This window comes from Equus asinus, chromosome 14 (assembly GCF_041296235.1).
Source record: "Equus asinus isolate D_3611 breed Donkey chromosome 14, EquAss-T2T_v2, whole genome shotgun sequence".
NCBI classification, from domain to species: Eukaryota; Metazoa; Chordata; class Mammalia; order Perissodactyla; family Equidae; genus Equus; species Equus asinus.
Window position 1 is genome coordinate 17,823,547 of NC_091803.1, and position 16,121 is coordinate 17,839,667.

Below are 16,121 nucleotides of genomic sequence, written 5' to 3' on the forward strand. Positions count from 1 at the left end.
CCTCGCAGGCCTTGTCCACCTAGGACCCCAGGGACAGCTGGAAGTCCCCTGTCACTGAGTACCTCCTGGCCACTTGTGCCCTAGGCCAGGAGCCAGCTGCCCGTCACCTGTGGCTAATGGTTCTAATGGCTCCGTTCTCCCCATCCCCTCCCCCAGGAACCCCCCTCCTGCTCATTCTCGGGCGCTTGCCTCCTGTGGGCTGCCTGCCACACTCGTGTCCTCTTCTCTGCAGGTTGCTGGTTTCATCGGGTGATTTTCTCCCCTTGCTCAGTTCCAGTTTAGAACTAGCCCCACTTTGCAACTGAGAAAACTCGGGCTTGAGGTAGTTGGCCCAACGTGGTCCTGGCAGACCTGGGCCTGGCCCTCACTGTGGGCGTGGCCCCAGGCTCCTGGCTCCTGCCCCTCTGTCCACTGCAGCAGTTCCAGCCACGTGGCACCCGGCCCTCTCTCAGTGCCCGGGTGATTGTGGGAGGGTCTGCTCTCTCCTTTCTCCTCCGCCCTCCTCCCCAAGGGCACCCCCCTGCCCACGGCTGGGCCTCCTTGGGCTCTGGCTCAGGACAGAGGGTCCTAGGGGCCCAGATGGCTGGGACAGGGAGTCAGGGGATGGCCCACAGCCTGGTCCCCCTTCTCCTCCTCCCTCCCCGAGTCCCTGGTTCCTTCCTAAATGGATTAGGACCCTTACCGGAAAGAGCCGGCAGCCGTCTGGGGCAGCCCAGAGGCCGGGCTGGAGTGCTGTCTGGTGCCTCCTGCTTCGCCCTGATTCGATTTGAGCTTCAGCAGCTGGGAGGCTGGCAGCCCGAGGCCTTTCTGGGAATGGCTCAAGGGACTGACGGGCAGGGGGTGGCTGGGGGGCATGGCAGTCCTTCAAGAGCCTTCAGAGCTGGCAAACCTCTCGGCTGGTCACACAGCAGACCCTCGAGTGGGCTTCATGCCACAGAAGGCCCCTGGCTACCTCTTGGTCCTTCAGCACGTCCCAGCCGAGGCCTGTCACACCTCAGCTTCCCTTAGGAATGTGGATTTCAAAATGGTACAAATTGCAACCTGGGAGAAGAAATACATTTTATCAACGTTTAGAAGTGAACCCAAGAGCGTATTTTGGCCCACTGGGACAGAATGGAGGCCCGAGCCTGCTTGGTGCCTCGGGTTCCCCCGCATGTGGCCATAACCGAAGTCAGACACTCCTCACCTGGTTATGTGTGACGTGTCACCGATCGCACGACCCACTAAAGGGCCACCTCTGTGGTTTTGACCACAGTGCCCTCGCCCCTTACGCACCTCGGGCCCTGAGCTGGGCCTGCGGTGCAGCAGCGACAGGCTGGCCAGTCCCTGCCCTCACAGGGCTTGCGCTCCAGGGGCAGCTGGCGTGGTGGAGGACCAGGCCCAGCTGTCCTTGCCCAGCACCCCCTTGCACCCCAGGTGTGCGTACACCCCCAGATGCGGGCACACTCCTCCCTGCCTGTCTGCAGGAAGCAGTGGCGACCACATTCATGGGCCCCCGACACCGGCAGCCCTGTCCCTGCTTGCCCCCGGAACTGGCTGCCGGCACTGCGTGCCATGCACAGAGCACCAGGGGGCTGAGCTCAGAGAGGGAAACCGAGGTCCCTGCCTGTGCCCTCTGCCCTCTCCTCTTCCTGGATTGCTGAGGGAGCAGCTGCCTCAGAGGAAGGTGTTGGTGCCAGGGCAGCCTGTGGAGGGCCCCTGGGCCTGATTCCTTGGGTCAGGAAGGGAGGCACAGGGTGGAACAGGAACTGGGGCCTGAGCTTTGTGTCTAGTGGGGGCCCGGGCCGGGCTGGGTGGTGTGGGGCGGCAGGCCTGGGGGAGCCCCAGCGAGGGGAGGATGCAGCTCTGTCCTCCAGGATCCCCGAGCTGAGGGCAGGGTCCTGCCCTGGGGAAAGCCTGGTCTGAGATGAAGTGGCCTCTGCCCTGCGATATCCGTCTACACCTCTGAGGCTGAGTCCCGACAGCCAGCAAGTAGACTGAGCAGAGGCCTCGGGTAGTTGCCTTGCCCGCGGGAGCACGTGGCTGGATACACAGCTGCGATGGAGGGGCTCAGGGATGTGGGGAGGCCAGCGGGGGCGGGGAGGGGGCCGGAGGGGCAGCAGTCAGGGCGCCTTCCCAGCAGAGGCGACAATTCAAGGCTGAGGGAGCAGTCAGGAGAGGACGAAGTGGCCTGGAAGGACACTCAGGTCAGGGAGGAGGAAACCAGTGATGCCTGGGGAGCCAGGAAGGATGTTGGTTCGTTTAGAGATGGTGGTGCTTAGACTCCCCAGAGCGTGGGGTGTGAGGGGAAGTTGGGACAAGGGACAGGAGCCCAGACCAGGAACCTTGAATACCAAGCTGAGGAGTCCAGAGCTCATGTGAACAGCAGGGAGCCAGGGAGGGTGTGGGAGCAAGGGAGAGCTGTGGCTGGAGCTGCGTGCAGGGAGAGAGTTGGCGGTTGGGGCCTGCCGGGCAGACAGGTCGTGGTCCTGGACTCGGCTCTGCGGGTGCAGACTTGTAAGGACGTACCGTGGGGCACACCCCTCAGTTATCCTGCCTCTGTGCCCACGCCTGTACGGGCCGTGTGCGAGCTGTGGCGTGTCCAGGCCTGCCGCAGCTCTAAGTCCATCGTGCACGTGAGACCCTTGGGCAGAGGGGGCGCCAGCTCTTGTTTCATCCCACCTGGGCAGCAGAGGCAGGTCCGGGGGCCGGGCGGGTGGGGGTGGGTGGCCGCCATGTGTGCCTTGCCCGGCGGAGCACACCCACCTCCACCTCCTCCCTCCCTCCCTCCCTCCATACAGGCGACCATGGCCTTGCTGGGGAAGCGCTGCGACATCCCCGCTAACGGCTGCGGGCCCGACCGCTGGAACTCCACCTTCACCCGCAAGGACGAGATCATCACCAGCCTCGTGTCTGCCTTAGACTCCATGGTGAGTGCCCCGCTGGCCCTCGTGACCAGACATCGGGCGCAGTTCCCACCCTGCCACTTAGGGGAGCCTTGCTGACCTGAGCCTCACAAGTCCTGGAGGGTCATGTGGGCGGGGATTCATGAGAGAGCTGGAACCCCTGATGCTAAAACAAGAGCTGTCACTTCATCTCGGGGCTGGGAGGGAGACCTGGGGCCTCGAGAATTGTTCCTCTGGCACCACTGCTGCCATGCCTCCCCTGTAGCAGTTTATCCCACATGAGGAAGTAACAATGTCCGTTTCCTCCAGCCTTTTCCTGTGGGGAAGGTCTGCAATGGAGGGTAGGCTGGTGTTAAAAAAAAGCCTGTCCAGTGTTGGCTGTCCCCTGCATTTCGGGATGGTGAAGCTGAAGTTCAGAGAGGGCAGTACCTTGCCTGAAGTCACACAGCAGGACTGGTTTTTAAAGTGGGCTCCCAGGTACAAAGTCTGCAGTTCCCCAAGGACCGAGGGCCTCCTTTCAGCCCTTCCTGCTGTCGGTGGCTCAAGGGTGGCTTAGGGGGTGTTTGGGCCGGAGCTGGGGGGCTCCCCTGGGGAGGCCGACTGGATGCAACCCGTCTGCTGTGCAGAGTGGCCTTCACGAAGAGGCGAGCCTGGGAGCTCAGGCCTGCCCTGCAGCAGTGCCACCCTGGTGGCAGTGGAGGTACAGCTGATGTAGTCGGTGGTGGCCAACACCACAGCCATGAGCCGCACGTGGCGATTGACATTTAAGTTGTAATTAGTTAAAATTAAATAAAATAAACAATTCGCTTGCTCAGGCGCATTCACTCATCGAGCGCTCGGTGGCTACAGTATTGGGCGGTGCAGAAATGGAACATTTCCCTCATTGCAGAACGTTCTGTTGGACAACGCTGGTCTGGAGGGCGTTTCAGAGGCTCCTTGGAGGAGCCGTGACCCTCAGCTCTCCGGGTGGCATGAACAAGACGGGCTCCCCAGCCCTGGGGCCCATTGTGCGTTTCCTGAGGGACCCTCATGGGTGACAATGGCCCTTGCTCGGCGGTGACTTAATGGTGGTGTCCTTCAGGGCTCGGGGCCAGGATCCTCGGGGTCTGCGGGGGGTGGGTGCTGCCCATTCATCGCCCCTCCCCCATCTCAGACCCTCGTCCAGGGTCTCCTCATGGCCCCCCGTCTCTGAGCCTTCCCTGCTGTAGCCTCAGCTGCTTCAGCTGAGCAGTGACCACTGGGCCAAGGACCTCCTCCAGCTCTGATGGCTGTTCCTTTGTGGGAAACATCTGAATCTGTTGGTCTGATTTATTTATCAGGGTTCACAGTGTTGCCTCTGGGAAAGGCAGCCACAGGTTTTTGTTTTAATCTTAGCAGGAGATGAACCACCCCACACACACACCATAGGAGATCTCAGGGAACAGGCCTGCTAGTCCTATGACGTCCCAGGTTCCCCACAAGAGTGACTCTGGGCTGGAGCTGGCGCAAGAGGCATGATCATGGCCCAGAGAGTTTGAGGAACCTGCCCTAGTTCACACAGCAACAGAACCATTAGAGTGAGACTTTCTGACCGTCAGCAGAGTGCTATCTAACTCAGATAAAAACCAGATTTGTCGGGTTCCGACTGCGAGCTGCGAGCTTTGCGGGCAGGGTTTTCCTGGTGAGGTGGGTCAGGGCCTGAGATCCTGGTGGTCTTGGTCGCAGGGCCCCCTGTATTAGGGCTTCCTGTGCAGTGGGCCTGCCAGCCTCAACTCTGGGGCTGCCAAAGTCAGCTCTTTGCCTGTGTGCCTGCACGGGAGGTCCTGGGTTAGACATTCCATCGTGCCAACCAGTCCTCATTGAACCCCCACAGCCAAGCCATTGAAACCCTGAGAACTGGGCTGCTGGTCCCCATCTACAGATTTGGAAACTGAGGCCCACAGGGGGGTGGGCCTTGTCCCAGTCCCAAGCAGGAAGTAGCTGATAGGGTATTGAAGCCTGGATCTGTCTGAGCCTTGTTTTTCCTGGGGCCCATCCCACCCCCTCCTCATCTGGGACTTCGAGAGCCCAGGACAGCATTGTCCCTGGGGCTGGGGTCAGGCCAGAGGCAGGAAGCCCCCCTTGGAGCAAGGAGGACCTGGGAGGAGGGGCGCAGAGGCTACATGCCTTTGTCCCCCTCCAGGCCTCGTGAGCTTAGCTTCTCCCCGCCCTTGGCCGATCTGGGGTCGTTCTTTCATTCCCACTGCAGATTCTAAGACCGAGAACGCTGGCGGGGTGACGTCTCCCGGGAGCTGCTGGTGGGGTCTCAGGCAGCTGGGAGCTCACGTCCCACCACCAGAGCTGGCACTGGAGGTGCCCAAGTTGGGGGCCTTCCCTGGCTCACATGCCCTGCTCCCCCGCAGTGCTCGGCGCTGTCCAAGCTGAACGCAGAGGTGGCCTGTGTGGCTGTGCACGATGAGAGCGCTTTCGTGGTGGGCACCGAGAAGGGGAGGCTGTTCCTGAACGCGCGGAAGGAGTTGCAGTCGGACTTCCTCAGGTTCTGCCGTGAGTACCCTGGGCTCGGAGGGCTGGGGCCCGTGGGAGCTCCCGGGCCCTGGAGGGACACAGGCGTGGCCCTCAGGGGATGCACTGGACCAGGCAGGGGTTGCAAGCTTCCTGACATGGCATCATCGGGGCAGCCCTGGTTTCTGCTCTGGCTGCCTGAACCCCAGGATGGGCCCGCCCCAGCCCCTCCATCTGCTCATTGATAGAGGGGACACTGAGGCCCAGTGTTGTTGCCTGGTTCCTGTGCGTCCTTAACACGGCAACTGAGTGTACTTGTTCAGCTAATGCTCATTGAGCGCCTGCTGTATGCGACTCCCTTTCCAATGCTAACACGTTTATCCTGACGGCCACCTGTGAGGTTGGCACTGTCACTGTCATGGTCACATAATTTTGGAGTCGCCTCCTGGTGGCTCCTGGGGACAAAGTGACTGAGCACACGCTAGCATGTAGGAAATGCTCGATGAGCTCTAGCGGTTAGTGATGTTACGATGCATCATGCTGCGGGCCGGCCACCTGCTGTGTGCTGTGCACTGTTCCCAGCAGGCTCAGGAGACGGTAACCGCCGGTTTACAAATGAGAAACCGAGGCACACGGAGCATAGCCGCTTCCCCAGGGGCACACAGCCAACACGTGGAGGCAGGCTCCAGGCTGGGTCTCTGGTTCTGAAAGCTATGCTGTTTCTGTTGCACCCCTTCAAAATCGGGGAGATGCACCACGGCCACCCTTGGGAGCCCTGCCAGGGGTCCTGGTTGCTCTCCAAGAGACAAGCACTCAAGCTGTGAGCTGGGAGCCCTGAGATGGCGGGTGTTCTGAAGCCCCCAACCCTTCAACACCACCTGGGCCTTCGGGGCCCCACAGAACCAGCAGCTGCCTCCGCGTTCTCTCCTCCCCGCGTCCCAGGCTGCACTCTGGAGGTGCTGGAGCTGGTGACCCTTCTCCCCTCTGCCTTTGCCCTGCTCTCCCCCCACCTGGAAGGCCCTCATTCTCCCCTCTGCCAGGCAGACACCTGCTCTGCCTCCACATTCACATTCCTCCCGCCTGGGGCCCCCTCCACGACCCCGGACCCTGGCGCCCAGCCTGTGGTTGCTCCCGGTGCTGCGCCAGCCTCCTGTGCCCTGAATTTCCATCCGCGCTTGGTGCCCCCACTTGCCGGTAAGCTCCGGAGAGAGCTCAGCGTGACTTTGTGGTGGGTTGGGTGCTGTGGGGTTAGGGCCTGGCCCCGCCACTGAAGGCCAGCACCTGAGTGGGCGTTCGAGCCCACCATCTGCGACTCCGAGCAGGCCCTGGGGTCAGGCGCCTGGGGCCATACCCTAGCTCTGCCACTTGCTGCCTCCTGGGCCTCAAGCTCCTCATCTGAGAAAGGGCACAACAGGCTCCCCTCCTCGCAGGTCAGTCTGAGGATTAAATGAACCAATACATGGCAGGCACTTCAGACGGTGCCTAGCACTCAGTTCACACTCAATAAATACTTGTACTTACCATCATCCTGGGTGCAGCTGTTTCAGGAAAGGCTGTCCCCTGACGCTGGGCACATCATTCCTGGGGTCCAGCCGCTTCCCTGACCAGCCCTCCCTCCCACTCAGCCCTCCAGGGTTGGGCAGGGGGCTGGGCTGGAGTAGGGTAGGGCGGGCAGGGTCCTGTGCCCCCCAGTTGGCCAAGCTGGGTGCCAGGCTGGGGCCTGGGGAAGGTGCACCTGGCTTTGCGGAGCCAGGCAGAGCTGCTATTTATAGCGCCGGGAACTCAGGCTGGTTTATTTCAAGCTTCACACATCCCCGGAGGAGAGCAGGTTCTGAGCTGGGAGGGGGCCTCAGGGCCCTCCTCTCGTCCCCTTTCCAATATGCTTCCTAGCCTCTTCCCCACCCAAGGATCCACTGACACTCCTAGGCCTCCACCCTGGCCCAGCCTGGTGTGAACCTGCCTCTTTGCAGCCCCTCGGCTTCCTGGTGGCATCCCCATCATCTCCCCATTTGGCAGAGCAGAAAACTGGGGCCTTGACTGATTAAGACAGAGTGTTAGTCAGAGCACAGAAAGGGGCAGGTGAAACGGACATTCGAACCCCCGTTCTGAGCCAGGCCAGTTAGTCTCCTGTAGGAACTCACAGACTGTGGCCCAGAGAGGGAAGGGACTTGCCCAGGGTCACACAGCAAGTTAGGGATGACTAGGGGATGAGACCCAGGCCCTATGCTGGGCACTGGGAACTCTGAGATGACCAGCCCTGGCCCTGGGCAGGGTGGGTGGTTGGGGCAGGGCTTGCTCACTCATTAATTCCTCTCTCATTCACTCATTTGCACTCCATGTTGGGTGCCCGACTGCAGGGCTCAGTACCCGGCAGGGACATCCCAGCTCACTGAGCATGGGTGCTCACCATGGCCCCATGCTCTGTGTCCCACAGGAGGGTCCCCCTGGAAGGAGCCGGAGGCAGAGCACCCCAAGAAGGTGGCACGGGGCGAGGGTGGCAGCCGGAGCATCCCGCGGTCCTCCCTGGAGCACGGCTCGGACGTGTACCTTCTGCGGAAGATGGTAGAGGAGGTGTTTGATGTTCTTTATAGTAAGATCCTTCCTCATTCCATTTGGGGCCCCCAGGCGGGCGGGAGCCCTGTCCCCACACAGCAGAGGAGCCCCTCCTGCCCAGCACGGGCCTTGAGCGAAACCTCAAGGTGTGGGGGCAACGCCCCCGGCGCTCCCTCATCCTACACCCCCAGGCGTGGATCTGCTGCACCATTTCCTGAACCACCGTTCCCACTGCCCCGCCTGCCCTGGTGCTGGTCAGGGCCACCCCACCTGGAGATGGGCCCAAGCTTGCCCTGGTGTCCTCACTCTCTGTCATCCCCACCTGCCCTGTGACCAAGGGCGTCTTCCCAAAGCACAAGTCTGCCCGGAAGCACCTCCCTACACCACCTTCATGGGCTCCCGGTTGCCCTCAGCATGGCGTGTCCACCCACCGTGGCCTAGCCCCGCCAACCATGGCCTGGCCCCGCCCCCCTCCAGCCCCACCCGCCTCTAGCTCTGTTGACCTTCCCCTTAGCACCACTTCCGCTGTCCCTACCCTCTAGCTTCATTTCACACCTCCTTGCCTTTGTTTTTTTTTTCTTTTTTTTTAAAGATTTTATTTTTTCCTTTTTCTCCCCAAAGACCCCCCGGTACATAGTTGTGTATTCTTCGTTGTGGGTTCTTCTAGTTGTGGCATGTGGGACGCTGCCTCAGCGTGGTCTGATGAGCAGTGCCATGTCCGCGCCCAGGATTCGAACTAACGAACACTGGGCCGTCTGCAGCGGAGCGCGCGAACCCAACCACTCGGCCACGGGGCCAGCCCCTCACACCTCCTTGCCTTTGACTGTGCCTTCTCCTGCTCTGACTGTTGGACCCCTCATTACTCTCTAAGGCTCAGCTCCGGGAAGCCCCCTGCGCTGGGTTAGGGCCCTTCTGGGTACCCACTGTGTGCTGTCCTGTTCCCTCCCTAGCCCTGTTGCTCTCCAGGGTTAGGGACTGTGCCTCCCCTTTCTGCTGTCCCCAGGCAGCAGTTCAGGCCCAGCAGCAGGTGCTCAAAGGGTGTTTGTTGAATGACTGAGTGAAGGCCCACTGATTAGCCAAGTCCCTCCTGTGGGGGTCGTGGGGGCAGGCCTGGCCTTCCTTGGGAAGTGTCAGGTTACAGACTCTCAGCCCCTGTGGTGGCCTTCACACTCCCTAGGTGACCTTGTGCAGGTCCCTTGGGGCCCCAGGGGTCCCACCTGATTATCCTTCTTGATCCCTTCCCCTGCCGCAGCCTTTGGTTCTGTGGAGCAAAGGAAGCTCCCGCTGCTGTCTACATGTCGGTGGGAGGAGGCCGAGGGGGGAGGGGCATGCTGGCTGCCCTGGGATGGCAGGACTTGTCACCCGTGGGTGGCTCTGCCACTGCAGACACCTTTGCTGGCTGCAGGGTTCGTGCCCAGAGCCCCTGCCCCAGCCCACTCTGCCCTGGCCCCCTTCCCCACCTCGGGCAGAGTCAGAAGTGGCTATGAGGGGAGGGGCCTCTTTCTGACTCTGGTTTGGGGCGACAGCGATGTTCCTGAGCCCAGGTCCCTCGGCTGCCCTCTCAGTCCCCAGCCACTGTCCCCTCCCCTCGCCTTCTTCTCTGTCTCTCCTCTCTCTTTTTCCAAATTCCTCTTTTTCTTTCCTCTGCATTTCTTCCCGCCCTCCATCCCTCCCACCCTCCCCTCACTTCCTCCCTATGGCTTTTCCTTGCAGTCTCTTGCCTGCCCTCTTCTCTTTCTCTCTTCACCTCCTGCGTGCGGCTCGGGCTTTGCTTTCCCCCCCACCCACATGCCTGGAGTGGAGACGAGAATGAGGACAGAAGCAGGGAGCCCCATGATGGGGGAGCCCCGCCCTCAGGCCCACCCCACTCACAGCCTGCAGGGGGTTATTCTATGTCAAGTTTGCAGTTAGGGGGCCTGTGGGGTCTAGTTTCCTGGGAACGCAGCAGCACAGGGAGTCACTCAGCGTGGCCCGCACCCCCAGCCTGGCTGCCCGCTCATACTAGGCCCTCTCCTCGACCCCCTCCCCACAGGCGAGGCCCTGGGAAGGGCCAGCGTGGTGCCACTTCCCTACGAGAGGCTGCTCAGGGAGCCAGGGCTGCTGGCTGTGCAGGGGCTGCCCGAGGGCCTGGCCTTCCGCAGGCCGGCCGAGTATGACCCCAAGGCCCTCATGGCCATCCTGGAGCACAGCCACCGTATCCGCTTCAAGCTTAAGAGGTGAGTGAGGCAACCGGCCTGGGAGTGGGCCAGGGCCTGGCGGCTGGACTGGGAGGACCGGGCCAGGCCAGGCCAGGAGGGTGACCTGCTTCCCTGCTGGCTCAGCCACCCGTGGCCACTTACCCAGCCAGAGGGGAGGGTCTTAGCACCCACACGGGACCCAGTTGTAAAAGCTCCCAGCCTGACGGTGGAGGGGAGGCAAAAACAGTCATGGAACATGATCTGAGCCGGGCCTCGAGTCATGGAGCCCTCCCCAGGGGACAGGCAGGAGTTGCACCAGCAGTGCTCCGGGCGTCAGGAAGGGCCATGCAGAAGTGTGGAGGCAGGGGGCCACGTTTTGTGTGCGCTTGGGCTGTGAACCGAAGGTCACACTGGGGACAGATGGGAGATGAGGTTGTGGAGGCTGGGCCGCGGCAGGTCCCCCGACTGTTGCTGCAGCCGGGAGGCCAGCCTGGGGCCTGACACTGCCCGTTGGTGCTCAGGCCTACTGCCAGCGTGCAGGCTTGGAAGAGAAGGGATGTGATAGGAGACGGGTGACAATCAATGGCAGCTCAGAGGACACAATAGGGGGACTGGGGGCACAGGGGCCAGGGGGCAGGCCCTGGGTCCTCTGGTGACCCAGACGTGTGGCCCTGGGCATGTCACACCCCACCTCAGGCCTGCAACCCCCAGTAGCATGGGCACTAGCTCATGTCCCGTGCACCTCCCAGGCCACCGTGTTCTGCAGAGGGAGGCTGGGGGCGGTGGAGGAGAGAGACAACCGGCAGACATGGTGCAAAGCCATCGTGTGTCCTTTCCTTCATCCAGGCCACTCGAGGATGGTGGGCGGGACTCGAAGGCCCTGGTGGAGCTGAACGGCGTCTCCCTGGTAGCCAAGGGCGCTCGGGAATGCAGCCTGCACGGCCCGGCCCCCAAGGGGCCGCCCCAGGACCTGCCACCCCCTGCCCCCTCCTCTTCTGGGGCCAGCTTCCTCTACAGCCCCACGCTCCCCAGCCACCCCATGAGAGAGCTCAAGCAGGAGGCCCCCACCTGCCCACTCACCCCCGGCGACCTGGGCCTCAGCCGGGCCGGCCCTGAGCCCAAGGCCCTGGGGGCTCAGGAGTTCCCTGACTGCTGTGGTAAGCTGCTGCTGGGGCCCTGGGTCTGGGGGGGATAGAGGGCACTCATGTGGAGCCCCTCCCAGGGCAGGTCTCAGGCTGAAGTAGGCAGGTCAGGACAAGGGGCTGGGACGGGACAGGTGGCATCCTATCTTAGACCCAGTCAGACTCTGGCCCCCTCTCAGCCATCTGTGAACAGCGTCCTTGGCCTGGGACCAAGAGATGCCCGAGGGGACTCCCAGAGGAGTCTATGGAGGAAGTAAACCTGCTGATCAGTCACATGCATTTAATGAGCGCCTACTGCATACCCAGCCTGGATGAGGGGTACTGGACACATAACAGAAGGAGCAGCCAGGTATGAGAAGGACCTGGGTTCATCTCCTGGCTCCTCTCCTGTGTGGCCTTGTGTCCCAGGGCAAATGTCTACCTCTCTGAGCCTCAATTCCCTCATCTATAAGATGGAGATTCCAGTAGTACCTGGCTTGCAGGGTTGTCATCATGACTAAACGACAGCGTGTTAGAAATGCACGTCCTCAGGCCCACTGCAGTCCTGCTGAATCTGCAGCTTTGGGGCGGGGCACAGCTATCTGTGTGTTGACAGGTCCGCCAAGGGGTTCTGACGTGTGCCCAAGTTTGAGAACTGCTCTGTTAAAGCACCAAGTCAATGCTTGGTGCGTTGCAAGTGCTTATAAGTTATACTTGCTGTTATTGTTATTATGAGAAGGAGAGGAAAGGACACTCCCCCTTCACAGTGTGTGGGCTGAGCAGCGGAATGGGACCTCATGCCTGATACAAGTGTCCCCACCTGTACAAGGTGACCTCAGACATCCCACCCTCCCTCATCTGCCACTTGGATGGCAGATTCTGCTAGAGAATATCTCAGGCGTCTGGTCACGGGACCTGCCTGAGTTCATGATCACAGGTCTCAGATCTGGGGTCTCCTGGGTGGGTGAGACCATTACCCCAGAACCAAAGCCTGTGCACTCAGGCTGGATCTGGGGAACCCCTCTTGGGGACCCCGTCGACCCTGTACCTTTCCTCTCCCTTGTCCAGGACAGAAGCCCACCGGGCCTGGTGGTCCTCTCATTCAGAATGTCCATGCCTCTAAGCGCATTCTCTTCTCCATTGTCCACGACAAGTCAGGTAGGACGGTGCCCATGGCAGCCCCCTGACCAGCGTGGGGATCTTACCGAGATGGGGGTGGTGCTTACCGAGATGGAGATGTGGCCACCGGGCCTTCGTGAGAGAAAGGAACAGCTCTGTGCCAGAGTGGAATACAGTCATGCACCGCATGACGACATTTCAATCAGCGATGGACCGCACACACGACAGGGGTCCTGTAGATAGTACCATGCAGCCTGGGCGTGTGGTGGGCTGTACCATCCAGGTTTGTGTAAGGACACACCGTGATGTTCGCAAAACAACAAAACTGCCTAATGCACCGTGTGCGTTTCTCAGAGTGCATCTCCATCGTGAAGCAACGCACAGCTGTAGTTATGTGTTGCTGTGTAACAAATTGCCCCAAAACTTAGCTTAAAACCACAGCATTTGTACATTACAGTTTCAGTGGCTCAGGAATTCAGGAGCAGCTTAGCTGGGTGGTCCTGGCTCAGGATCGCTCCTGAGGTTGTAATCGAGATGTCAGCTGGGGCTTGCTCGGGGCTGAAGGCTCCACTCCATGTCCCCCCGTGGCCATTGGCAGGAGGCCTGTGCCTCACACATGGGCCTCTGTGGGGCTGCTCGAGCATCCTCGCAATATGGCAGCTGGTTTCCTGAGGTCAATGATCCGAGAGAGAGGAGGAAGCCACGTGTCTTTGGTGGCCTTGCCTCAGGGATCACTGTCCCTTCTATCATATTCTCCCTGTTAGAAGCCAGAAACTTGATCCAGTCCACACTCAAGGGGAGAGAGGGGAGCAAAGTTCCAGCTCTTGAAGGAAGGAGTATAAAAAAATACATGGACAGGTTAAAAAGTACCACTCAGACTACTGGGAGCAGGAAAATGTGGGATTCGTTTATCCCACAAAGGGATGAGGTCAGACTTTCCAGCAGTTTCGCCTTGTGGATGTCCCAGCTTCACCTCCAGAGAGAGGCTCTTTAAGAAAACCTAATTCCTTGGGATCACAATAGAGAGCCCCACTGCCCTACACAAGGTCCATCCTGGCAGGGACTGGACCCGGATATCCACATGGAGCAGCATCATGATCATGAGAGGGCACGGTGAGCAACGGGTACGAGCTGAGACAGAACCTCACCAGCCTCTAACTGAGTGATCTCAGGCAAGGTACTCAGCCTCTCTGAGCCTCAGTTCTCCCATCTGAAAAATGGAACTGACACCTCTGTTTAAAAGTCGTCATGAAGGATTAAATAGGATATTATATATATAAGGTAGCTAGCACAGATAAGCACTTCATAAACTAAAGATGTTATTTTTATGGTTATAATGAACCAAATGGTCACGCTTGCTATTGATATTAAACCGAGGCAGTGGCTTTGGTTTTACGGAGAGGCCAGCAGGGCTCAGGGTTTGGGTGAGACCCAGGTGGACGAGGCACTAGGGTTGGGTCTTCAAGGTCAAGGCTCAGCCTCTCCTTACTTGGGGGAGCCCACTCTCCCACCTCCCCTTGTCTGGGGCAGGAGGGGTCCGGGGGGGGGACCCTGGGCAGCAAGGAACCGGTGGGTCATCATGAGGCAGCCAGGCCAGGGTTCCCGGCTCGGACCTGCCCTCACTGATCTCTCCTGTGTTTTGATAGAGAAGTGGGACGCCTTCATAAAGGAGACAGAGGACATCAACACGCTCCGGGAGTGCGTGCAGATCCTGTTTAACAGCAGATATGGTGAGTGGGCGGCGCGGCCCGCGGGGCGGCCCCAGCAGCGTGTTGAGCATCTCATTACATGGCAGTCACTTGTGTTCCCCAACACAACAGCGGGAGCCATATGCTGGCACCCGCGCACCGTCAACGCTAATGTCATCTCCTGTCTGGGGCGGGGGTGGTTGTGTCAATATTTCCCTTCCAGATTCTCAGGGGGGCGGGACTGATGGCAGAGCCCCAGACCTTGAGTCGCCTGTGGGAGGCGGGCAGGTCGGGGACAGATGCCCGTCTGGGGGACCAGCAGAGGGCCCAGACAAACGGCGGCTGGGCTCACGTGCTTGCAGGTTCCGTACAGCACCACGCCAGTTCCTGCTGCCTTGTCTGTGCCTGTGCCGGGCCCTCTGCCTGGAATGCCTTTTGCATCCTCTAGGGCAGGAACCAGCGTAGAACTTGTTCTTTGAGCCTCAGCCTGGGCCAGGTGGCCTCCTGAAGCCCTGATGGTTTCCCCACCATGACACATCGCACACTTGACATGCCTTGTCTGTGTCTGTCCTGTGACAGCCAGGACTGTGCCGGTCCCTCTCTGTGTCCCCAGCACCCAGGGCAGAGCTGGGCTCAGAGCACGTGTCAGCCCGCCGTACTCTGGGCAGAAAATGTGGGTGATACCTGGGGCAGGCGTGTCCTCCATTTGGCTGAGCTTCAGGCCAAGTGGACAGTGCAGCCCCTGGGTGACTGGAGGGTGAGAGCTGGACCAGATGGCCTCTGAGACCTTCCCATGGCTGGTCCACCGTGCCCTCCCACACCCTGTCTCCTCGGCAGTCTTCCCTCCCTCTCACTGGCCCGCCCACTCAGTCTTACTGAGCTGTATCCGTAAGCCCCACTTGGTGCTCGGACGCAATGTGGCCCTTGCCTGGGTGGGTGGCTCTCAGTCACTGGGGTGGTGGCACAGATACCCCCAGATCACTCCGTGGGCACACAGGTGTGGGGTCACTCAGCACCACCTGAATTGGGAAGCCCCACTGTGGGGGAGTCCCTCTGCTCCATGGGGCGGAGGGAGGAGGGGGACTCTACACCAAGTTGTGGGGACGGGGTTGGGGGGGAGGGTCAGGGGCTCAGCACTCCCTGCACATGGGGGTGGGGGAGAGCAGCGCCCTGGGATCTGCGGCTGCTTGCCCGACCACCTGAGTTGGCCAGTCTCCCTCCCTAGCCTTGGCCTTCCCACCATGACGGATCTGATGGGGTGGGGCTTTCCCGCCCTCCCTGCCCCCTATCCTTCTCTCTCCTTCTCTCGTTCTCTCACCCCTCTTTTCCTCCTCTTCCTTCCTCCTCTCCTGCCTCGCTAAAGGAAAAGTCTTTTTTTCTGCCCACGACACTTCTGATGCCAGAAGTGTGGGGTTTTCGACATTAAGCAGTTCTCCAGTTCTCTGTGGACACCAGCTGGGCGTCCCACAGTTCAGCTCCATTCTGGCACTAACCTCCTGGAGTGACGCAGACCCCATGGGCTGAGGGCTCAGTCCCACAAGACTTCAGTTGCCTATCACAGGTAGGGGGTCCCAGGGTACCCACACTTCTATCTGACTTGGCTACGTATCTGGGCTTCCCCTGACCCCCTCCTTGAAGTGATTTGCCAGAATGACTGACAGAACTCAGAACGCTCACTTAGATTTCCTAGTCTGTTATAAAGGATACAAGTGAACAGCCAGATGAAGAGAGACATAGAGCAAGCTCCTTCTGGAGGGTCTCGAGCGCAGGAGCTTCTGTCCCCGTGGAACATGGAGTGCACCCCTCCTGGCACATGAATTCATCGGTCTGGAAGTCCTCTGAACCCCTGTGGTTAGCTTTCTTACCGAGGTTCCCTTAAGTAGGCACGGTTGATTTCGTCCTCGGCCGTCGGTGATTAGTGCCAGGAGGCCGGGGCTCAAAGCTTCAATCCTCGAGTCACATGGGCTGTCCTCTGGTGCCCGACCCCCACCCCGGAGCATCTGGGGGCCCCTCAAGTCACCTTGGGTGAATTCAGGAAGGTTGCAGGGGACTAGTCATGAATAACAGAAGATGCCCATGGGGCAACGACACACAGGC

General features: G+C 60.4%; 1 protein-coding gene across 8 annotated transcripts in view; it reads left to right on the forward strand.

The window, feature by feature from the left end:
• GTF2IRD1 (GTF2I repeat domain containing 1) overlaps positions 1 to 16,121 on the forward strand; it is a 113,604-nt gene that overhangs the window by 30,545 nt on the left and 66,938 nt on the right. For 7 of the 8 annotated variants that reach the window (XM_070484462.1, XM_044746260.2, XM_044746266.2 and 4 more), the window contains 7 exons: positions 2,781 to 2,909; positions 5,267 to 5,408; positions 7,801 to 7,956; positions 9,952 to 10,135; positions 10,943 to 11,253; positions 12,286 to 12,375; positions 13,983 to 14,066. In XM_070484462.1, the coding sequence (XP_070340563.1) occupies positions 2,781 to 2,909; positions 5,267 to 5,408; positions 7,801 to 7,956; positions 9,952 to 10,135; positions 10,943 to 11,253; positions 12,286 to 12,375; positions 13,983 to 14,066 (1,096 nt within the window). Of the gene's footprint in view, positions 1 to 2,780; positions 2,910 to 5,266; positions 5,409 to 7,800; positions 7,957 to 9,951; positions 10,136 to 10,942; positions 11,254 to 12,285; positions 12,376 to 13,982; positions 14,067 to 16,121 lie in introns of those variants that run through there. The other variant, XM_070484464.1, reaches the window with a different exon arrangement.